The 24849-nt window shown below is 46.2% G+C and overlaps 1 protein-coding gene across 1 annotated transcript; it reads right to left on the bottom strand.

Moving 5' to 3' along the window:
- LOC136289737 (uncharacterized) lies at positions 1 to 24849 on the bottom strand. Its single transcript, XM_066183804.1, has 19 exons — positions 24769 to 24849; positions 23038 to 23141; positions 22397 to 22511; positions 20944 to 21118; positions 20192 to 20303; positions 19100 to 19206; positions 18172 to 18298; positions 17479 to 17599; positions 17123 to 17208; positions 15923 to 16050; positions 14692 to 14751; positions 10787 to 10853; positions 9558 to 9652; positions 7895 to 8023; positions 6316 to 6430; positions 5397 to 5534; positions 4541 to 4707; positions 4022 to 4110; positions 1 to 991 (listed from the first exon to the last, which is right to left on the bottom strand). The coding sequence occupies exons 2-19, from the start codon at positions 23120 to 23122 to the stop codon at positions 796 to 798; spliced, it is 2112 nt and encodes a 703-aa protein (XP_066039901.1). The 5' UTR covers positions 23123 to 23141; positions 24769 to 24849; the 3' UTR covers positions 1 to 795.

The raw sequence follows: 24849 nt of genomic DNA, 5'->3' as shown, positions 1-24849 counted from the left end.
TACTAGAAATCAGTTTTAATGAGTTTCAGCGTTCACCGATCTGTTGGTACCTGCAGTTGCATCCTGTGCACATTACTTGCGTACAGAGAGAGGGTGACTTTTCCTCATTGCTTCCATGGGAGATGCCTTGGCCCCCTCTGATCTCTTTCGCTTCAGACTTTATACTCGGGACTAAAGAAGGAAGGAAGCCCCAAGTTCAGAGGAAGGCATGTGAAACAAGGGGCTGTCATCTTTTAAAGGCCACCTGCTGGTCCCTGGTCACTCTTCTTTACTTTGTCTTGCCTACTTTCTCCAGGGGAATTGGACTTCAGAGCAAGATGGTGTGGTGTGTACTGGCTGGCTTGGGAAGATGGATGAGGTTATCCTGCAGTGTCATGTTCCTGACAGCTGCACTGTGCCACAGGTTGTGATCCATGGGACCTCTTGGATAGGAAAAAGTAAGCAGCAAGAGCAGATGTCGCTGCTGGGCCCAGCCGAAGAGACATGGTCCTGAAGATCCAGGAGTCAATGACAGGAGCTACCGTGATAATGGATAACAGTGACACAAGGTGGAGGAAGAGAAAATTCCCTCAACAGAAAATCTAGAAGGCCTGCAGCTCAGGAAACCAGGAGGTCTGAAAGACCAGAAATCAGCTTTTCATTCCACAGAAGTTCCCTGGGTTGGGGCCTCCTTTCCTGAGGGTTTACTCAGGACCAAAGCAGATGACTGTTCTCAAAGCTCAAAACACAGTCCAGTTCCTGAAAATAGGAATGCTGCAAGTGCAATGAGGTGACAGATGAGAAAGCCACAGTGTTCTAGTCCATCTTCCATACCTTCGCCTCTGGCCAGTTCCTGCTCTTGACTTGCTCCTGGCTGACACTGGAAATGCTGATTTCTGGGGAAATGGGCTCATAGGAGCGGAGAGACAAACTGGCAGCCAGCAGACCCATCCGGACACACGTGCCTGTGTCATGTTTGGCAAGCATCCCTGCAAGGATTCCTGCCATTAAACTGTGGAGGGAAAGAAAGATGGTTTTTAACTCGGGGGGAACAGCTTTGAACCCAGGAATGTGGCTGTTCATTAGTAAGAGCTTTCATTTGGACCCCAACCAGCACTTACAGCAGCAGAATATGTCACACAGGAAGGCTGAGGTTAAAATGAATGGCTTTTGCTTTTTCTACATCTATTTTTAGAGTACCAAATAGTGTCATTTATTTGCATTCTTTGTTCTTCTCATCTGAGAAGTTGAGGTACTTCCTCTTACCCCACATTTTCTATTCACCTCAGTTTTCCTCAGGTGAGGTGGGAGAAAAGAAAGGAGCCTAAGAAAGGAAGAATCTAATTTTCCCCTGCTCTCTATTATTTTGTCACTTCTCTGCTCTTTGTTGGTGTCTCATTATGTCCTCGTTATATTGGTGCCTCCTCCCCCCAAAGGGTAGGATGGGGTGAGAGATAAAATTTCTGTATCTATGTGAGAGGGACAACAGGCACAGCTGGAAAAAGAAATCCAAAGCTGAAATTACATTGGAAAGCCAGTTTTTTGGGAAACATTTGCTATGGTTTTTCATTTGAGATTTCCCAGTAAAAGTGATGTGAGTGCAGCATTTGGGATAGATTGGGAGCAACTACTCTATTCACAGCAACTACTGAAACAAGTTCAGAAGCTAGGAGAGGACAAGGGAGAAGGGAAAAAGAACAGAAAAGACAATCACATTTTAGAGGAAGAAGCAAGGACAGGAAAATGTGATGGCAGGGAGGATTAATAAGCACATCTATGGGGAAGGTAAAAGGAGCCCTTATTTTGCATTCCACCTAATTACATCAATGTCTTTTTATCCCTAACAATGGCACAGAAGATTGACTTCCACAAAGTGTTCAATCTCTCAACAGCTCCAGGAGTTGAGAGTAAATATTTGGGGGAGCATCCCCTAGCAATGCCATGTGTGGGCATGTGGTGTTAGGTTGTCATGGCAGCTGGGGGCAAGGAGCAAACAGACACTGCACAGGTGCTCAGCTCATGGGCAGATCTCCGGAGCAGTAGAAGAGCCATAAGGTGGAGGGGAGGCATGAAGTGCCCTGGGGTCACTGTTTCTGGATTGCATTGTCCCCTGACCAGTGCTTCTAGAGTGTGAAGGTTCAGGGGGGGCTAAGCTGGGAAAGTGTTACATTTTAGATATCAGAAAGGAATTCTTTACAATGAGAATGGTGAAATATGAACAGTTTGCCCAGAGAGGTGGTGGATGCCCTCTCCCTAGCTGGATGGGGCTCTGAGCAACCTGTTCTAGTTGAAGACGTCCCTGCTCATTGCAGAAGGGTTCAGAGTAGATGACCACTAAAGGTCCTTTCCAACCCAAACCATTCTGTGATTCTACAATAGTCTTTTGAAAGTGCCACCAGGCTGGGCTTGGGACATGTGACCTGTTTATATGCTGTGGAGATGGCTTGGATGGCATTGCAGTGTCCTGGCATTTCCAGCCTTTTTTGGCACTCTTACTCTGCAGAACAGGGATTTCCAGAGTTCAGGGTAGCAGTTGGGGTTATTAGGGAAAAAAAAAAAAACCCTGAATGAACAAGGGGACTATGAAAATTCCCCCACATGGGGGAATTGGGGACTCTGGGGAGAGGAATTTCCAGACCAATGTTACTTCAGGAATGAGAGCAGTAATGGGTCCCAAGCTTTCAGATAGGTTTGGAAGGAAAAACAAGCTTCCAAGTTTCTCAGTGTAACTCAGTGGAGGTGGTTGGCAGTGGTGCATTTTATCTCACCTTTGGTCTTCCCTTGAATTTTAGAAAGGAAAAGAAACCCCTAAGAAAGATATTTTGTTTACATTAGCCTTTAGGGAAAAAAAAAAAAAAAAAAAAAAACAACAAACTTGTAATGCAGTAAAGAGTACTTGTGTTTTGAGCAGATGGTGCAGAGGGGAGGTTGTGTCCCTGGAGGGGCTGGCTGGGGACACCTGCCTGTGGCAGTGAGCAAAGCTGAGCTTTCCTTAGGTCAGGCTGACCCCACTACGCTCCTCCAACCCCCATTCCTCTGCTGCTATTACATCTATTGCTCAAAAAAACCATTCGGTCTTCTTTGGAGAAGACCAGCTTGCAGCTGCAGTCAGCTCATCTCAGAGGTGATCTGGGACACAAACAGCATGTCCTGGCGTTAAGCAGGCTCACCAGCTTGGCAAGAAGTTGACTGGTTTTAAGTAAAATATTGAGGACTCTCTGTGTTTAAAGCCAAGCCACACAAACCTTTTCATTCAGTATGCTGATCAGAGGAAAAAAAAAAAAAAAAAAAGTGCTGCTATGTGGAGTTATTGCTAGGTAAGAGTAGAAAGGGAAAAGGAAATATCTGTCACATACAGACTTTTGGTCTAGCCCAAGGCAATGAAAGGACAGAATCAATTACTGCAACGTATGAAGCAAGAAGAAAAAAACAACCTGACTGCTACATATAGTTTGTCAAGTTAACAAGGAGCATAATAAAATATTACTCTGACAGACTGAGAATTGATCACTGGGGCTAGGAATAATAGCTGTCATTCCCCACTTCTATGTATGGCATTGTGTGAACAGCCAAGCGAATTATACAGCAGACTCTTTTGAAGCAAGAGCTTCAAAATTGCCAGAGGCAAATGCAGAACCTGATGAAATGCTTTTACAGGGCCATTTTAGCTCTTGAGTGGCAGTTCCACTTCCATCGGAGAAATGTGGAAGTAAGGCAGTTAGTTAGTAAGGCAGCTTTGATGTAAGGTGGTTTACTTTGCTTTTAGCAGCTCAGCCCGGAGTAATTCAGAATTCTTAGATTGCCAGGAAAGGCTTGGATCTTGAAGAAAAGCAAAACTAATAATGGCAAGCCTGGCTTCCAAGATGCTTCGGGGGACATTTCTAGCAAGCTTTGCAAGGAATCACTGTAAGCAGCCCTGTTCTCATATCCTTCGTGTCTCCTCCTCAAGCAGCAGGGTGTCGTTGCTTTTCCAGTGGAATTTCAAAGGAATCCGATTACGGCCCTTTCACATGCAGCTGGAGAGGACAAAGCAGCGACATACCTGTCACCAGCTCCTGAGACGTTGACTATCTCCTCCCTGCTGATGGGGATGGCGGGGTAGTGGGCAGCACAGAGCCTGGCAGCAGCATTCTGTGGGAGGAGGGAGGGGAAGTTAGTGGGAATTGCTCAAGTTGATAAGGCCTGATGCGCCTGATGCCAGATCCTGATGGATGGCAAAAAAAAGGAAAAAGCTGAGAAAAAGGCAATAATCTTTTTTCACACTTTGATCATTTAAATGAAGCTTCCTGCAAATGAAGCTCCTCGCACTCATGAATATTCACACAAGCACATTTAATTCTAGCTGACTCTAAACACTGCTGCTAGGAGCCAGCAGTATATGGACAGACAATTTGATTTTCTTTCAGAGCTGTGTATTCCACCCCCCCAAACACATACATTTTCCAGCAGTGATGCTATATTTCCCAGGACTGCTGCCATGACACCAGAAATAGCAACAGTGCCATATGGTCCCAGAAAGAAGCAACGGAGAGCTCAGAGGTAGTTTTCCATGAGCCCTTACCTGCTCACGAGCTCCTGGATAAAGAGAGATGCTCCCTCCCAGGCTCTTGCCACACAGGAGGACGCCGTGAGCGCCGAGGGTCACCACCACACAGTGCAGGTGGGCCAGCAAAGGGCAGGCCAGGGCCACCGCAGCCTGGACAACATCTTCCAACCTGGATGGCAGCTCTTCAGAGAGAGGGGAGGGGAAAGTGTGATCTAACTGTAAAGGTCCTCAACCAGCCTTTCTGTGGGCTGCCACAGCCTATTTATGAACACTTCTAGTACTATTTATAGGCACTTCAGAAATGTGGTTTTGGGGTGGGTTTTTTTGTGGGCTTTTTTTTTTTTTCTTTATATTATGGGAAACATGGAATTCTCCAGAGTTAGACTTCCACACAGTACTTCTGTGCTGAGGAACCCAGCTCTCAAGGGACTAAGCATATGTCTGTAGAGATCAAAAAGCTGTCTCGAAGCATGGCTTCCCTGTTTCAATGCTGTTGGATTTCCATGTGCATTCGGTGGGGTGTGTCATTTCTGCAAAGGGTGGTACTGCTGGGACAGGTGTCCTCTGAGCATCATGCCTCAGGGACACGTTGACAAAACAGATATTACTCCTGTTTAGGTGATGAGGTGAGGCAAATGGGACCTCTGGCTTTGGGCAAGGAGCCATCCCAGGCCTGCTGTGGGCTCTGATAGGTCATCAGTCCATACAGCCCACACAGAGATGGCAGTAAGGGGCAAGATACCACGAGCGCTTATAAATCCCCACTATGTTATAACCCAATTTGCCTGTATTAGAGGCTGAAGCAGAAAATGCTCTTCTCCAGGATCTAGGTTATCTAAAAGTCTGACTGACCCTTCTGAGTATTCAATACCTGCTGGCAGAGGGTTCCCAAGGGTCCGACTGATTGCTCTCAGCTCTTGCAGGTTGGGGGAAATGTATGTGAGTGCTTTCCAGCTGTCTGAGAGGAACGGCTTAGAGGCCTTGTTCTCATCTGTTGGCTCATAGCACACTTCAAAACAACAATGCAATTGGTTAGTTAGTTAATTAATTAGTGGTTCATCTCTATGTCAGAGCAGGATGCAGTGCAGAACACTAAGCATAATCTGTACAACTAGAGTTACACCTTTAAATTATGAGACACTTAAATATTTTTTCCCCCCCAAACCTGGGACGAGGTCTCCCAAGGTTTCCTTCTCAGTGTTCAGCAATGAGACAGCTGCTTCCAGCTCTGGATGATACAACCAGACCTCACTTTTGTTACTCCAATTTTCTGGTTTTGAAGCCTCTGCCAGGTTTTGAGATCACTGTGTCCTTCTTTGGGATTTGCTTTTGAAAAGGAAGGTGTAACTCCAAAGGTTTAGGAAGCCTAGTGAAAAGTCCCCAGCATACCAGTGGAGGGGGACTTTTTCTTCCTGGAATGGAAGAGAATTCCTCTCAAAAGATGCTTTAGTGCTTTTTCTGAGAAGCCAACTATATTGCTGCTTAAACTGACAGAAGTTCTCAAATTGCCACTCGAATTGAGATTAAAAGGCTCAGAGAGCAGCATTCCCTGGCCTTCTGGCAGTGCTCAAGGGCCTTACCAACTATGCCTCAGGAAATGTGGTTCAGCTGCACAAAAAGGAAAACTCCAGAGAAATCCGAAATGTTTTATCCATTTGAGGCAGAGTGGCAGAGTACAGAAAGAGGTGCTGAATAACCTGGCATGCCAGACAGTAAGTGGGTATCTCCACCAAGCAGCAGGGATATGCCTGGGCTGTCTTGGCACACATGCTGTGAGGGCAAGTTCTTACCTGCTAGCTGGTGCTCTCTAGCTAGTTGGCAGACGTACTGAATAGTGGAGAGAGGCACATTTCCATCAATGCAAACAAGCGGGGCCTGGCACAGGTTCTCCTTGAACTGGGACACCTAGTTAAGACCCAGGACACATAGGAGAGACGGCCCGAGTCATTGCAAAAGGACAAAATCATTTCTAGTCAGACTTGATGTAGGATTTTGACTTGTATTCCAGCCTTTAGGTGCAGGCATGAACCTAAAAGAGTGATTCCCTAAGGAAAATGGACTTTTCCATTTGTCTCATCTTCTCTTCTCCTTCTCCTGCTCCTGGCCATTAAGAGCTGGACTCAATGGGCAGGGCCCCTCCAGCAGAGAAAGGTAATTGCTGGTCCTCACTGGACCACTACAAGGAAATGGAATGCTGCTGTTTCATGCCACTCCAGGATTCCCTGGGCCATGCCTGGCTTGACTCCACCTTTGCTTGCTGTGTGTGTCATTTGGATGTCCTCCCTGCACAGTGTCTTCTAAGACAGACTGTTCAGCAGGGTGTTTTACTCCTGGGCCCCTCTGAACCCCGTAGGGATGGGATACAGTGCAGCAGGGGAGGAGGGAGCTGCTGTTCTCTCCTTCGGCTCGCTGAGGTTGCACAACTGCTTGCTGGGATGCCAGGCCAGTGCTCTGAGCACTCAAGCAGCATCTCTCCATGTCTCTGCCAGCCCTGGTGGAAAGGGGGGCTGCCAAAATGCACTTTGCAGCACAAGACTGGTTCAGAATTTCCACTGATCACAGCTGCTTTGAAAGCTCAGGAGAATGAATCCCTCAAGTAATGGTTTTCTGTGCCAAGGCTTGGGGGAGGCAGGGTGGGGGTGCAAGTGGGAGTAATGACCAGATTTTTCCCTAGGAAGGCTCCACCTCATGGAGATGCCACTGGTAAGTAAATTGCACTTAACTTCCATGTTGCTGTCAGTCATGAAGCACAGGCTTTTGTTCTGTCAATAAAAGGTTGAGTAGGAAAGGAGGGTGCAGTGATGGGGCTTTCACTAAATCTCTCCTTAATCACTGCTGCCATTATGCTTCCCTGAGGTTTTCCAATGTTTGGATGTGCTGAGCAACAGTTTCTATTGATACAAATCAGTGTGTAGAAACAACAGGGATGGTAGGGAGGGGATGGAACAGGAAAACTTGCTTTAACCAGTGTTCTGTCCACTTTTTTCCTGCTTTTCCCTAAAGGAAAACATATGGGTTAGTGTTAGGGTTATAATCAGGTTGATTTCTTGCTGGCTTTAAGATGTGGATTTTTAAGTGTGCTTGGACAAGTTAATGAAGAGCCTTCTGGCCTACATATCGTGGATGATGGTGGTGGTGATATTTATAAACCAGAAACAGACAGAAACTCCATTTGGGTCAGCAGTAATAGAGGATTTTGGTGTCTTGTTATGCTGCTGTGCCAGTGGCCAGCGTCCAGGGTTAGCTTTAGGATCTCCCGTGCCCTCTGCACACCCATTCCCTCCTGGTACAAATGTCACCAGGGGCCTTTTCTCACAGGCCCACACTCGTTCCCACAAGAAAAGCTCACAGATCTGAGGGAGCGCATACATATTGCTGTGTTATCTGGTGGTGGATGTCCATGTCTCCCAAGCCGACGTTGAGCTCCCCAGCACTGGTGATCACGGCACAGTAAGTGGCTGTGCTCTTCCCCTCCAGCCGAAGGACGCTGCTCATGTCCTGAAACAGGGAGGACAGTTACACACTGAGCACGTTTCTCTTCCCTGCCACACTCAGCTCACTCCTTCTGTGCCCACCTGGTCCCCAGCCCAGCTCACTGCTCCCTCCTGGGATAAACAGCCTGTCAGGGGTATCTCAGTCTAGGCAACGTTGGCACGTGGCTATTTGTTAATATTTGCAATGCAACAAATGCTGAAGGTTAAAGCAATCCTTTAGTAAATGAGTGTCAGGTGTCTGCCGTGCAGTTCCACAGCTTGTGTCCCCTGTGACAGAGGAGTGATCTGCAGCCCTTCCTGCTCCAGTCACCCATTCCATTGGCTTGTGTAGGACAGCATCTCTGGGTGGCACTCTGCAGACAGCAGTGACTTATGTCGGCTGCCTCACTGACTGCCCAGCCCGATTCTGAGCACATTCTGGAGCCATTTCTACAGCAGTGGGGCAGAGAACTGTAGGGCGTCCTTCCTTTGTGGCTCCTGGGAATGATCTGCTTAGGGAACTCAGGGCATATCTTGGAGAGAACATGTGGATGAAGAAATGTATCTATCTCAGGAGCTGACAGGAAGCTGGAGTTTTGAGGGAAAGGTTCCTCTCCAACACTGGTGGGAATGTATTTTGTTACGGGCGAGGATTGCTTGGTGGCTGGCCCACAAGTCCACCTTCCCTTGGGAGACTGCTCACTTGGATGGCACAAACTGTGCTGTGGAAACAAGAGATTATAGACCAGCCATGGTGAAGCCTTTGTAACCCAAAATAGAGTTAATGTTCTCATTTCTTCATTTGCCAAGTTGCTCAGGTGGCCAGAACCAAGGCCCCATGGGCTCTGTTTGGGTCCCAGGCTCAGAGGGCACTAATAATAATGAGTGACCCTGACCAGCCTCACCTGAGGGCTGCATTCACACCCTGCCTTCAGTCCTGCCTTTTCTCCATGGAGCTGCCTGATGGCCTAGCTTGGAGCTGCCCTCTGGGTTTTTTTTGCTCCCTGCTGGGGTGGTGATATTCTGCCTTGCTGTCTTGGGGAGCTCCTGCTGCTCCAGCTCCCTAACCTGTGGACAAACTGCTGCTGAAGTCAAGTATTCCCCAATGCACAGGTAAGCAGCATATGCAGCTCTGTAGAGGATCCTGCTCCTCTGACCTGCAATTCCAGTTTCACATTTTTTCTCTCTTGGCTTTAACTAAACCAGGTTGATTTTGGCAATGCTTTGCGTGTCCTCGGGTTCAAGGTTTGCATGCTCCTTGCTATGTTTAGCCTTCACTAGAGTTGTGCATGGTTGCTCCTCGTTTACCTCTGTCTCCTCCAAGCACCACTTTCTGGAGCTGAATTCAGAGCTCATGGTTCAGACTCCAAAATACACCCAGCCTGTGTTTTGAAGGTGGTTCCTTGCCTTCTAAATGTCTGTAGCTAAAAAAGCATTGAATTATTCCTACTCTTAGCCTGATGGAAGATGGCTCTGACATCTACCAGGCTTGGGAAGAATTTTCCCTCTGTGATGTCATCTCTTCCATGTTCCTGAGGTGCCACTTCTGTGCAACGTACCATGTGGTGGCAGTAGTGCAGGACAGACTCTAAATGCTCGTCCTTCCCCAGGGCTGATAAAAGGCGAGGAGCTTGTCCAAGACGGCTTAAACAGTCTAAAAAGCAAATGGAAACAAAAGCTATTAACAAATCCACCAGATTACTGTGAACACAGTGACAGCTGGTGCAGCATGAGTGTCTCTAGGAAAGCCCTCTCCTGAAAAACTTAATGCTCATCAGTCCTTGCCTAGAAGGACGTTCAAGATGAAATTGAGCTGTAGCTGCTGCAAAAGTCTGCTTAGGGCTGAGTGAAATGTCCTACAGAGAGCTGAACCAGTACCCTGAAATTTAAGCTTAAATGGAACATCTGGGAGCGGAGGAAAAGGGGGAAGCAAATTCTGCTCTTTTCTGGCATCATCTCCTTTACCATCACAGGCATGTGGGTTTTCCCACGCTGCTTCTGAGCACAGCATTTTCTGGTGCTGGCCCTCCCACACTACTGTTCCCACCATGATATCTTACTAGAACTACTGAATCTGAATGTATTAATGGGAAACCCTTCCTCTCCTTTCAAGTTACCACAAATTATTCCTCCATGGGTGGCGTGGGTATTTTTGGGGACTTTTTCCACTCAAGCTTCTTCATTAGTGATCTGAAGTGGCAGTAGATATGTGTTAGGAGATTGGGAAATGTCTAAAAGCTGGAATAATCCTAAAATCTTTCTGTACTCTGTCTCTGTTAACTTCAGTACAAGAATACTGGTCTGCTGCTGCTTGTGGTGGAGCCACAGGTACTGTGTGCTCCTTTCCCATTGATAGGACTGTAGCCTTTCTTCTTTTACAGTAACTCTTGTACCCCGCTTCCTTTAGTCCATAGTATGTGGTTTATCAGTTTGGAACTATGATTATTCTTTTCAACTTCTTGCTCTAAGTGTCTATATCCTGGCCTTAATTAAATCTGAGGCTGCTCAGTAGTCATTGGAGATACTGATGCTTATTTACTTTGATTCAGGGTTATTGCACCATGTGCTAGTTAACCTCATATTTGTGGGCCTTCCTTTTCCTGATCTCAACTCCCTCCCCTCTTATTTCTTGGAAAGAGCCTTGCCTTTTCCAGGCAGTCTGCCCACTAATATATTGCCTAATGTGTCCCAAATCTTGTCAACATTCACCCTCTCCTGCTGCTGTAGGAATACCAAAGGACAAATCACAGCTGGCATGCACCCGAAGGCAAACCCAAGCACCAGGCACCTGCCAAGTTCCTTCCAACACCGCCAAAGGTTCTTCTCACTCTTCCAGCATTTGTTTGCCCACCGCCCTGGAAGAAAGAACTGTTAATTGGCAAAACTGGAAGGGCTGCTTGCCATAGTTGCTATGTCTCCATTATCATGTGCAGTTGATGTTGCTGAAACATAGATCAGCAACAAGAGGGAGCAGAGGGCATCTAGCTCACAGACTGAGGGCAATACAAACTTTTCAGAGCCATCTACTGACTTCAGTCCCGATGACAAAGGCCTGCTCTCACGGAGGGGAGACCCACTTGATCTCCCCATGAATTGCTAATTTGGTTTTATTTGCTAAGACCTCCTAGAATGCCTAAGGAGTGTTTCAGTCAGTGTGAGCAGCCCTCTGAATTCACCAGCTCAAAACAACCTGGGGCTCCAAAGCTGCTGGGGCTCTGCCCTCCAGGCCACTCGGCTCCCGCTTTAAACAGTTTGTGGGAGTTATCTATTTATTTGTTTGTTTATTTATTTATTTATTTCCCTCTTTGAATGTAAAAGGAGATTTGTTATCTTTGCCTGTGCTGCCTCTGCACTTTATGCATGGAAGGATCTGTTTCAGAGATGGAAGAGTTTTTCACTCACCCGTTGCTTCCCAAACATATCCCGCATTAAAAATGCCCTTCTTTTCCACATGTGTGGCTACCAAATTCTTTTCTCTTGCCTCTGCCTTCTACTCCCCTGTCCATCTGCCTCTCTGACACAGACAAATTGTCAGAACACAGGCAGTCGCTCACCCATCTCATTCTAATTCTTCTGCCAGAAAAATTACATCAGTAAGTGCTCAGATCAATTTGGGCTTCATCTGTCTATCAAGTGGTTTTAGAGCTCTTGTTTCATAAAATCCTAAAAACTCTTTTCCATCTCTGAAGTCAGCTTGCCACTGGCAGTCCTAATGCCCGTACACAGAAGCCCCTGGCCCAGTCCCTCTGCCCCATACCAACCCAGCTGCACAAGAACACCCCTGCACACAATATTTTCCCTGCATGTAAACACCACTATCTATTCTAATCAAGAAAATGTCTTGCCATCTCACTGTAAGGAATATTCTGCCCCCAACCCATCCCTGTGCTTAGGCATTCTCAAAATTCATTCTGAAGCTCTCCAAGGATTCTTCTTCCCCTGCATGAAGCTGCACATCTCTCCTCTGCACACAATGCTTTCTCCTGCATCCAGCCCTGTGAGGGGCTGCTCTCCCATCTAAGTATGATCTTTTATTTCTCTCATCTGGCCTTCAGGCTCTTTTTCTTGGCTCTGACTGTCCTCAGTTCTGTAGTCTTCAGGATTTGGTGCTAATTTTTGAAACTTTTGCTTTTCTGTCTGGCAGTTCTCCAAGGCCAAAACTGTTCAGGCTACCTGAGCAGAACTGCCTGTTTATAAGCTACCTATGGGCTTTGTTCATCCTTGCACTGCTTGTCATTCCTCATTAACACAAATGCCCCTCCCCTGCCTTTGCTTACGATCCCTGGAAATTGCCCCTGGTACTTTTGGGAATGAGGATATTTCCATCTGCAACTGTCTCTTGTTGAGAGTTGCAGATTTCAAAAGCAAAGTGAGTCTGGCTATTTCAATTCTGAAGCTCACTCTCTGTAATACAGGCAGCCAAGGGGGGAAAACCCTAAACCCCAACACCCTAAAACATAAACCAAGGATGCTTTTTTAGGCAAGTCAAACAGCATGGCTTTGAACACTGGCCCTTATTTCAGTCTTAAAAGAGGGTCTAGCTGCCATCAGCAATAAGCACAAACTGCGGTTCATGTAATTCCATTATCTGTGTTTTAAAACTGATGCCTGCAGGAATGGTGAAAATACTCATCAGCTCCTTTTGCTGCCTGGCAGGCTGAACCTCTCTTTTAGTTCCCCATATACCCCAGAGGCAGAGTTTCTGGGTGTCTTTTTTATGCCAAGCCTCGCCCTAAGTGCAGATGTAGCAGCCTCCTGCGCAGGCATCCAGCTGTGGGTGACCTCTCCTGTTGTACAACCCCACAGGGCCTAACAAAATGAAGATGCTAAATCTCTCTTTAAAGTAGCAGGTGGGTACAGTGAGAGAGAAACCAGCAGCTGCCTTTTAAAGAAAAAGAAATGAGCAGCTCTCATCACACCTTGTCAACTCAGTTCTAACTCCAAGTCTGAGTGGTATTCAAATATCTCTTCTTGGCTTTGGGTGGGGCTGACTCAGATTAAAGAATTCAGGTGAAAATGGGCTTGCTAAAAGTGATCTGAAATGAGGCTGGGCTGATGCTTTCTGGCAAAGCTTCAGAGAATTGAGGAAGTCTCTGGAACCTTCTTCCATGTCCTAAGAGGTTTGAATTCTTAATGTGAAAATGAGACTCTGCTCAGCTTCTGGGTATCCTGAGAGAATGATAACCATAATGCTTTTTCCAGCAACTTTCTCTGAGCAAAATTGTTCATCCTTCTCAGCAGGTCAGATAGTTACATATTAAGCATTTAGCTTCTGGGTAGCCTTGAAAGCCATGTGGGAATTGCAACCAGGACAGAATACAGCTGCTTTCCTGCTGAGACAGCACGAGGAGTGAGTGGTACCCAATGCTCTGCAACAAATCCAGCAGGCACAAAGGTGGGATCTGCTGCGTGTCAAGCCCTTTCAAAAAAATCTGTCTTTAAAAAGCCAAAACAATGATATTGAGAGGGGCTTTTCCTCTGTGCCTAACCAGAGTAGCTGTCAGCAGGAGCCTCTATGGTGGCAGTTCCCAAATCCTCCTGTGGCTTGGCATTTGGATACCAGCCACAATGCACCATGAGTTCTAGGGCTCACTGAAGGCAGACGGGCAGCTAATGCCTCACTTTTTAATGCAACATTTTCCCTTTTTCCCTTGTCAGCTGTTCCCAGCAGGACCTACACTGATCCTTGGCCCCCTCACCATGTTATAGGTGGTCCAGGGATCTGCACTCATGTCTGACATGCCACAGAGTGCTTATCCTTCCTTGGGCACAGCTCCTTGTCCTGATGGCTGAGTGTAGGCCATGTATGGTATTGGTTACATCACAGCTGAAGCAGCTGAACTTTTGCTTTTGCAAGCTTTCATAACTGATGCCACAGCATATTTTACCCTTGACCATTATAACACTGTTTGGCCCCTGTATCATTAAATAGCCAAATTCCTCACAGACAGCTACCCCAGCACGTTTTCCCTATCTGACTGAGAGGTCCTCACAGGCTGTCCCATCTGATGGCAGAAGCTCCCTGCCTTGGCTATCATCACAGAGTCATTTGAGAAACCAAACAATTTTTGAGCAAGCTTCACCACCTCAATCTGCAGTACAGCCTACAGCTTGACAAAAACTGTACAGGGCATGCAGATAGCTGTCATTTGCATGGGGGAGTCCCAGGTCTGGTCCGCTTTAGCTTCTTGTTTGCTTCTTGTTGAACCCAAATTGACACAAAGGGAGTCTAGTAACATTTAAAATGTTCTGGTTTTAAAGCCATCTCTTTTTTTTCCCTTTTTTTCTTGCGTGAGACTCAGATCCTTCATGAGTACTCTGCACAGAGACTCTTGCTCCTATTTGTGCTGCTTTCCATAGTTAAGGCAGTCTCAGACAGCCAGAGATGGCTCTTACCTGGGGATTTCCCCCCTGTGGGAAGATTGCATGGATGATACATTGCTTTGTCCCTTTCTTGAGTGATCTTGAGGGATGGTGATTTTCACCATGGGGACAGAGTAGGTCAGTATCATTCCATTATCCACCTAAACAACACACCAAATATTTATGCCTCCCAAGTGTGTGCATGCACACATGTGGAAATCATACATGGATAACACCTTCCCCCCAGCTCCTTTGGCTTCCCACACCTGGAAAAAAGTGAAAGTAGCTGGAATTACATTGGTGCTGAGAAAACTGCTACAGATACAGTACCAGGATGTCAGGGTTCCGTGCCTTGGCTACAAAGTCAACATTGATACCGCCAATCACCACCTTTAAGAGGGAAGAGATAAAAAGTGGTTGGAAGGACTTCAGGAAAAAGTTTCCAAGTCTTCTTTGCTTTGCCTAGTCACTTCTCCCACCCTCTTGAAAGCTCTCTCATTCACAGTGTAAGGGCCAGTGCTTATTTTGAATAGTTAGATACCGGTTGGTACAATCCCAATCAGAAATAATCCAAATCTTCTCTTTGTTGCTTTCTGAATTATTCCTGCTGACAGCCAGCCCCAGCGTGGCAGGTGGGATATTACAGTGGACACACAGGGATGCCGATGGTTTCTCCGTGTGATATACCAGGCCTCAGAAACATTCAAGCACTGGGGTGTAAAAAGGCAAAGAAAATGGGAAAAAGTGGGCAGAAAAATGCAGTAATTTCTTGCAAGCTCCCAGGAGAAATTGCCATACCCAGTGACACTTTACAGATCACTTCTTTTATTGTCCTACAAAGCCAGAATAAGCAGTCCAGCTCCACAAACAGGAAGTTTCCAGATTCTTTGGGGACATACAGCTGTTTTTTCTCATCAAATGCTGGGTTATTGCCTCTGGAGTCACTGCCCTCTTTTATGTTGACAAATCTTATGGCAAATGGGCTTTACAAAATCCTTCATGTCTCTAAAGACCACCTAAAATAGATTTCCTGCAAATTACATGGCACAGACAAAGCACAAGAGAGTGAATAGAGTATTAGGGTTATAGTAGATCTTGTTTGGGATGTGCTATAACTCTTGTGATTTTGTCAATCATGAACAGGAGGCCAACAAAAAGAGATATTTATAAACATTTATGGCTCAGCAGCTCAAAACCTCTCTCCCTACCCTCTTCTAGGTCTACTCCTGTAGTCACAAGTTCCCCGGTACTAAGAGCTATAGAGCTGAAGCTATACATAAGGGCACAGTAAAAGGTGAAAAGGTGATTAAAGTTTTAATGGCCTTGATGGCCTAAGACTTAATGAGATTAGGCCACTGTCAGTGTCTATTCCTTGTAAATGTGGATAGGAGGGAGGAGGAGAAGACACTTGTCTTTCAAGAAAAACAACGGAAAATAAAGGGAGAGTGCAAAGGAGAATGATTGGTCCCTGGCTGAGTCATTTTTACTTTTGGGAACAGATACAAATTTATCTTGTGCTGTCAGCAGAGAGGCATCCTATGGAGGCCAGCAGAGGACTCACTGGTTGGGGTGCAGACATGTCCTCTCGCCCAGGCCGGTTCCCCTTCCTTCTTCTGGCTTTCTGTAGTTTGCTCAGGGCCACTGCAATGCAGCTGCCCACTCTGGCATTGTTCTGGATCAGTGCAAGATCTGTTAGGCGCTTCTTTGAGGAAAATTAAAAATACCAGCAAATCTGATCTGTTAGAAGCTTATGTAGGAACTTTTTAGAGGGAGAAAGCAGGAAATACATGCTGGGAGTTGATAAATTTGATCCCCTATGCCACAATCCTTTGGGGACAAGTATAGCAGGTTACAATGCTGCATGAAAACTCTGATTTTTCTTTTTTTTGTTCACCTTCCTCCCCCAGTGTCCACAGAGTGAAAACCTGCCTTTGACAGGTGAGGGATAGAAGCAAGGGCTTCACAGAGTAAAGAGAATGTGAAGTACCAAGATTACATCAGAGAGCCTAAAAACCTTAGAGGATCTTGGTCAGCTTTTCCAGAAAGAGATACCTACTGAGATTTTGCCAAGTCACTATAAGCAATTTTTTTTAGCAAATTGCACTGGGAGCAGAGTATCAGAGGTTTTGAAAGCCCTACTTTGTGGCTGCTTATAGCTCTCATCCAAAAATGCCTTTACTATTCTGCCCTGATTGGTCAGGTCTCCCAGAGGGCGGGCAGCAGAGCCTGGATGTGAATCTGGCTCTCCCAGATCCTGCATGGGCATCCCAGACAGTACCCTCTGCTTTCTCCTGCCTGTGCAGTAGGATTCCTGCACACCCAGGGCAGGGGTGTTTGTCCTCCAAGTCTCTCTTTTCTCTGTACCCACAGGGAATGCTGGACAAGGCAGTGTGAGGTACAGCACAGTGCTCTGGGAAGCCCAGGGACCCTCCAGTGTGCAACCCCAGCACAGACAACAGTATCGAGATTCCATCACAGAGCAGGCAAGCTCTGGGATCAGATGTGAGGGATTTCTTTGAGCTCTGGAACACCTGCCATCTGTACTGCCCTCCAATTTTTTAATGTAAAAGGGGATGAAGGCATTAAAGATGTTCCTGAAAAATCAGGATGCAGGTGCTAAACTCTCATGTGTTTGCAGATACTGAAGTGTGTGCTCCTTCCTAGACCGTCAAAAAAGTGACGGTGTTTCCTAACGGGCATTACCAGAAGGGATAGGAAATACACAGGAGTTGCTTTTTTCCCCAGTTTAGTAAGAGGATACTGGAGTCCAGTGATTTCCCATCAGTTAATTCTGTGAGCTTCTGTAACAAAAAGGGGGTCACTTCTTTGCCTGTGATTCCTTTGGACCTGCGAATACCAAGAAAATGCCCACAGATGAGCTGAAATGGCATCAGAGGTGAAGCACTACTGCCAGCAGATACTTTATCTCCATAACCACATACCATAACAAGTCCTGTAAACAAGCTTTGGGTTAGATAAAGGTAGGGTTGAAAATAAGTTGTGGGCTCACCCATGCCCAAGGTTAAGCTGTGCTGTGGCTCCTGCAGCAGTGTCCCTGAATTTTACTCCCCTAAGACCAGGGGCTGAGCAAAGGCAAAGGCTTGGGTGGCTTCTCACCTGGCTTGGCTGAGAGCTTTCTGGATGGCCTCTTCGATGGCCTGGCCCTCGGCAGCTCGCTCCTGGGGACAGGGCACTGCTATCAGCACCCCGCTGCCCAGGCCCAGCCCCAGAGCACTGTCTGCGAGAGGATGGGAATATTGTTAGTGGCACTCCTTGCAGAAGTCAGGTGCTGAAGGAAAAGGACAGAGGAGAGTGGGCACAAGGTGTAGGAAGCCTCAGAGCTCAAGCTCCAGTTCTTAGCTGACCCAAGATCAGGATCTTTTCCAGCTGCCAAGCAAATCACATCTGCCTACTTCTTTTGAGTCTGTCTGCACAATAAAAGGGCCAAAGGCTTTTATTTCTTTTTTAAACTGATTCCCCTTCTAAAGCCCCAGAAGCTGTTTTTGTAAACATATTATTATGTGTTGCCTCCACTTCACCAGGTGGAATAACACGTGATTGAGCATGCCAAGGTGCCTGCAGCTGGCTTGCAGTTTTTCTAGTTTTACATGCTGTAAAGACTGGACTTCTCTGCTACCGTATTTTCAAAGCACGTTTGATGCAGGAATGGGGAAGGTGGGATGGCATATTTTTCAGGGCAAATTTTTCTTTTTCTAAAATTTTTTTTTTTAAAGAAAGTGCCTCATCCAGGGTAATTCTTGTGTCTCTCCTTCCAAGACCTTACATGGGCCTTTGCCACCTGAAACACACCAATGAGTTTAGCTGCCTCCTCTTCATCCCGGACATGATATGGTGCTTGGAAGCCACTCTGGCGTGAGAAGAAGGCTGGGAACTCTCTTGATTCTCCAAAGGCAGCCACGCACACACCCTGAGTCTCCTGCAGCAGTGGAGGTGAGACAAGCAGGTGATCAGTGGAAGGAAAGGGGAGCCAACTAAAGAATGGGACTTTTTCTTCTACCCGGAAAGAAAATGCCTTTATTTGGCACAGGTCATGGTTATTTTTGTACATCCCGTTCTATTCTATCCTCTCACCAAGAGCCAGCCATGGTAAATGGCTAGATCAGATATGGCTCACTGAGGCAGAGGGGACATGTGCATCTTTGTGTGTGCTCAGGGCTGATCCAAAGCCCTGCAGCTGTCATTGGCACCATCCTGAGTCCAAGATAACACCCTGGGATCTGAATACATGTCATGAACTGACAGGATATAAACGAGTTCTGCTTGTGATTGAGAAATATCAGTGTTGGCTGTCACCTGAAGTGCTAGCCCTGGTGGTTTCCAACATGCCAACCTTAAAAGATGACTACTGAAGATCATCTGGATTCCCTTTTTAATTTGGATTTTATTTAGTGTTTGATGGATCTAGCTTTCCTGATCTGTCAGTTTCTGGGAGCATCTTCCCAGAAAAGGAAATCTAATGCCAAAGAAAAAGGACATGGTAGCACTACCTTTGACCTCAGTTAGAGCAGCTGCTGGAACAGCCCCTTGGACATGGATAGATTTATGTTAGGGAGCAGCCAAGTGCTTGTACAGCCCCAGGACTACAACACTGTAAATAAGGCTTCACATCCTTTCAGCAGCAATTTCTCGAAATCTTTGGCTTAGGACCCATCCCAATGCCACTGGGCACTCTGTGCACAAAGAAATGCTTTCAGACACCACAGTCCATGCTACCTACCAGGTATTCCAGTGTCCTGCCAATGTCAAGGATAGACTTGGCTCCTGCAGATACAACAGCGACCGGAGTTCGTCCCAGCTCTGTCAAGTCAGCACTCACATCCAGAGCTGTCAAGGGACAAGCAGCATTGTGTTGGTGATTGTGTTGTACTCCAAGCTGATGAGATCTGACCTCCTAAAAAGCCACATGTGCCCAGGATGCCACTGCCTGACTTGACAACTGGCAAGATCCACAAGCAAATATTAAAGGTTTAGATCATACCTTTAGGTGTTGAGATTGAAAGAGATATTGACAAAAAGAAGTCACATGGCTAAGGGCAGATGAGCAGCCTTGTATTCTATCTCTTGGCTCTTTGATCACATTGATAAAGAGCATGCAAAAATTTGGTAGAAAAGAAAGAAAAAGGTGTTGCATAGCAAGGATGAGGTTCAAGGAGATGCAATATCACTGAAGCAGATTTTGAGTTTGGAACTGACAACGCTTGCAAAAAAAAAGAAAGTACCACAGGAGCTGACCTCAGGAAACTCCCTGGTCTGGAATTTACATCACATCTGAAAGGCATGGCATACAACAGGGCACTGCACTTGGGCTGTGCTGGAAATACATGTGGCTGAGAAGAGAAAAAGCACTTAAAAGCCACAAACTCTACAGCAAGGCCAGGCCATCTTCCAGAGAGGATCATACACCTCTAACACAGAACACACTCTTTTGTGGCAAGGCTCCTCTTCTCCTCAGCTGAGAGAGCTGATAACAGCATTGTGTTTGGCAGCCAGTATCAGGTTATCCAGCCGTTACAAAGAGGGAGAGGTGCAGTCAGCTCCTGTTGCAGCAGCAAACAATATCAATATAACCCTGTGTACGCGAAGGGTAAAGGGAAACTTCCACCCCCTTAACAACTGTCTGGGCTTCAAGAAGAATATTTCGAAGCTTCTGGAAAGGGGACATCAGAGAGAAAGCAACCATAGTTTGATCAAGAAGAATGTTAACTTTATCCTTCTGAACAGACACTTACTGTGGGACAGCTGGGAAAAAGAAGGAATTGAATAAAACTGTAGCAAGAGAGTGAAAAGTAGAATGTACTGATGTTCTTACTGTTCTCCCCATCCCGATGGACACCTCCTATGCCACCTGTCACAAACACAGGAATTCCTGCTTTGTGTGCCGCGATCATCGTTCCAGACACGGTTGTGCCACCGGACAAGCCCTGTCGGGGAAGAACCAGTCACGGTCAGCACCCAGGGTGACAGGAAGAAGCAGCTACAGCTGTGGTCTGCCACGCAGCAGTGTGAGCAGCTGGCCAGTAAAATTCTAACACAGATACTTCTTTAGCCAAAAAGGCAGAGGAATTCACTTAGGAGGTGGACTCTATAAACCTTGTGGATCGCTTCCAACCCAGAACTTTCTGTGATTCTGTGAATCATCTGTCATCCCTGCTATTTAAGCCGTTCTTGCCCTGATAGCAGAGGCCTTTGTTGTCCAGGGTGTTCCAGGGGCAGCTAGTAACACCTTTAGCTGTCACTTTAAGCCTGGGATGGCCTAAGTGTCATGTAGTTTACATGCAATGTGATAATGTCCTATCATGCCCGTAAGAATATTCTTAGCCAAGTGCCCATGGCTTGCCAGCACAATTAGAATGACTTTTCAGGAGCCCTATTTCATGTATGTAATTCCCTTACTCTGTTGTATTTTGACTCTAGTTAGGGACGTTTTTGCGCTTACCAATAAGATTCCACTTTCCATGATATTTCTGAGAGGTTTAAAAGCCACCTAGGCACGATACTGTTGCTAGAAAAGCAACTATACTTCACTAAGAAAGACCACACTAGGAAGTTTGCACGCCGTACCTGGCTGAGGACGAAAGGAAAATCTCTGCGAGACACTTTAACTGCATTTTTGCTGCTTGCCAAGAACTCGAGTTCCTCGTCTGAGAGTCCCACATGGATTTGGCCCCTTAAAATACCTACAGTGGCTGGCACTGCTCCATTTCTTCTTACAATTTCTTCCACCTCTCTGGCCATGCTGAAATAAGATAAGCAAGACAATAATCACAAAATTAGGGATGGAAACAATCAGGCAAGAAAACTGTCACGTTTGATGGCCATCATTCATAGTTCTACAGTTCTTGTGATTCCAGCTGCATCCTGTTCTTCTCGTATCTGCCTCATGGCAGAAATCTTTGCACTTGAACTTGCAGAAGTGAAGAGCTCCCATTTTCAAGGATGGCAATGTCCAAGCTCTGTGTTTCATTTTCGAGAAAAATCATTTGGCTTACAAGCAAATCTGGTTGTACAATATACGACTGAAAATAGGGATCTTCTCAAAATTGGACTTTTCTGTATCTTTTACCTGTTATTTCTCTGACATCATAGACCTTCACAGAAACCCCGGGTAGTTCAAGTCCTGCTCAAATGACCAGGATATGTTTTTCATAATACAGTCAGTGAGATACAGAGTAACAACAGTGCCAAAAATCTGCTGCCTTAGGGTACTCCCGGGCTGCACACTAAGCCTAAATTTAGCAGATTTTGTACTTATCAGTCACACACTATGTTTTTTAGGAGCAGCTTCTTCTCCCTTTCTGAGCTATCTGGACATATGCTTGACAACCTTTAACTACTGAAAATACCTCTTCCCCCAAATCGTTTTAAGATTCATTTTAAGACAGAATGTCAGGGAGAATAATGGCCAGGTAAAAAGCAAGATGGAAAATCAATACCAAAACCTTTCTGTGCTTTCTGGAAGCAAGGATGAAGGGGAGAGTGGAATGATTTCTGGCACTGTAACTCAATGCAACACGAGTCTACTGAAAATTGATAAATTAAGAGTAGATGTGGGGGGTTCTATGCAGGGTACAGAAGACAGTGAGAAGGGACCAGGAGCTCTCACAGTAGCTGCTCTGAGTGGGCTAAGGAACAGATTTAACTATTGTGCTTCAATCCTTTTTGCATTACAAAAGACACAGGAAAAGAAAGTGCAGAGTGTTTTCAATGTCTGTACAAACTATGCAGCTGAAAAGGCTGATAGCTCTCTTTTAGAGCAAGTGCTGACATTTTCAGCTGCTCCATTTTAAAGGAAGCCAGAAATTTAAGGTGATGGATAAGGAGATAACTAAGTTCTCATACTTGTCCAAATCCAATTGTTTTACACTTGAGCTCACAGTCTGCACTCCTAACAACCTGACATTTCCATTTGCTCTTGCAACAGCTTAGGCTTGACCAAGAATACTGATACCAATCCAGTAAGTTATGCACTTCATTCTCACAACTTCACTGAATGAGGAACATCGAAATCCACCACCTCAAATTCAGAGGATAGGCCATGCCATGTGTAATGATGGTGCTTTCCAAGGCTACAACGGGTCTCCCCTCCACCAGAGCTTCCTGTACAGAGGGATGAATCCTGACATAACCACCTGGGGATAAACACAGAAGAGTGAGTTATTTGTGTGGGTATTTGCAGTAACTACTGAGCTGTTTTATAAAAAGCAAATTGTCGTCATCACAAATTTATCCCCCTCTTCAGCTGTTCCTTGGGGTGAATTTACAAATAACTTTAAGAAGACCAGAGCTGTGTTTTACGTAAGTGAAATGTGTGCGAAATATGTCTGCTGTTAATGTGAATTATAATCCTCATCGCCATCACTGAAGGATCCTCTGCCACCATTTTTGCAGTTGTATGGTTACTGGCTCCAGTAACATTACTTGAACGTTATTGTGAACAAACTGAGCCCTGCAACCACGCCTGAAGATGAAAATATATTTTATAAGAGTGGAAGCACCCAGGATACCATAGTAACTCAATATATTTTAAGACTACCATACACCAAGACTATCGTGGCTCTTAGCTGTGCTCCAAGAACACTGCCAGCAAGGTCTCTGCTGAATTCAGATGAGGAAAATGCTTTCCACCCAGGAACTGTTTCAGAATGCACTACTCACCATGGAGAAGTCTTCTCACCTGGGTGGTCCCACATGCCATGGAGGACATGTGTCTTCCCAGGCTGAAGGTTATCTTCCTAATCATCTTGTGTGTATGGATGGTCCTGAGATAACCGAAGTCAGGTGAAAAGGAAAGATGTAATTTAGCAATAATGTGACCCTGAGAAGCTAAACACATCAGTTCTTGCCTTGACCTTGCCTAGGAGATTGCCTGGAATCTCCTGGTGTTTCAAGTATGAGCCAGGGTGTCAAAACAAAATGTTAAGCTGCAGAAATGGAGCCGGAAAGGGTCACCTGGCCCATTGTCAATGCTGGGCTAAAATCGTGATGGAGCAGAGGAAAGGATGAGGAGTAAAAAACTAGGGAGAATTCTGAAGCAGAAAACCTTTTAAATTCCAAAGTGACCTGCTCACGATAGATGTCAGGCCCAGCCACTGCCACCTCCAACGCGAAAGGTCACAAGGACGAATCTACCAGGCAGAGTAGTGCTACAGGAATATGAACCTGGTATTTTGCCTGTGTCCAGGAGAAAAAAAGCAGCTCAGAAAGGAGCTGAGAACTGGCAAACTGGACTGGAACTGCAAAGAGGAGAGAGCAGCTTTCCCTAGAGCCGGGAGTGCTTTATGCAGGCTCATGTTACATCATCCTTCTTAGCACAGTGCCTTGGAAGCAGAGTGGCAATTCAGCCCCAGCAACAAACTCCAGAACTCCTCTGGTCTCTTAGCAACTCCTTTTCACTCTAATTAAATTCATTCCCAAACAGAGAAAGAGGGGGAGAGAGCTGTAAATGTTAAGAGAGTGGTCTGGTGTGGGCCTCAAGGCAGTTTCACTCAATGCCTGGCTGCTTCACATACTTTCCCTGGGCTTTTGGCCATATCCCTCCAGTTTCCCTGTTCCTCACCCCTTCGCTAGGAGGAAAGGATTCCCTTCCTCAGTCCTTTGTGCCTATTGTTAATTCAGATGGCAAATTAATTAAAATACAGTACTGTGTTCATGTTACACTTATCAGAACAGGGCTCTGCTCTCAGTACAGTGTGTGGCACTTCAGCTATTTAGATAATTCTTACACCCAGGGAGAGTGTATTTGCCCAAATCCAAAGACTTCAACTATACAGGACAGCTTGGGCTGTGCTATTTAAGAAATGCGGGACTGGATCACCTAGACACAATACACACCTGACTGAAACACTAAGATTTTCCACTTTCCAAATCCTTCTCGTGCTAAGCTCAGCAGCCTGAGCTGTTCATGGGCTGATGCAAATGTTCTGGTATGGCTGTGTGTGTGCCTACACACCCCTTGCTCTCTGGGGCAAAGTCAGCTTCAGAATACATTCATTAAGCCAACAGGGTTACGCCAGGGATCGGTCGAGCAGCTCGAGTTGTGCTCTGAATTTTAACAACCCCCCAAACTCTGAAGCACAACACCAAGCAGTGCCCAAGCTGTACTGGCCGGTGGATAAAAACCAGCTGGTCACCACCTGAAACCCAACAGGGCTGAGCTGATATTCACGGGAAGCTCGGCCAACGTTCAGCCTGAGCTGGCTCAAAGATTTTTAAAGCTGGGCAAGTTTTGCTGCAAAGACCCATACGACCTTTTGCCCTGTAACCAAACTTTGCACATTGGTAGCGCGCGTTTCAGGCAGCTGGAGCTCGGAGCTGCTCTCCTCCCGCCTCCCCTGTGACCCGTGCGGCGTATCCCAGCGCACGGAGCGGTGGCCTGGCGTCTCTTACCTCGGAGTGTCTGTCTCATGGAGGGAGGCTGGGCGGGGACTGGAGCCGTGCCTGGGCAGCCCCGGGAGGAGGCAGAGGACG

Source organism: Chamaea fasciata, unplaced genomic scaffold, assembly GCF_029207755.1.
Source record: "Chamaea fasciata isolate MVZ Bird 193981 ecotype frontalis unplaced genomic scaffold, bChaFas1.0.hap1 SCAF_5, whole genome shotgun sequence".
Taxonomy (NCBI): Eukaryota; Metazoa; Chordata; class Aves; order Passeriformes; family Sylviidae; genus Chamaea; species Chamaea fasciata.
This window is presented reverse-complemented; position numbering and strand designations above follow the sequence as displayed.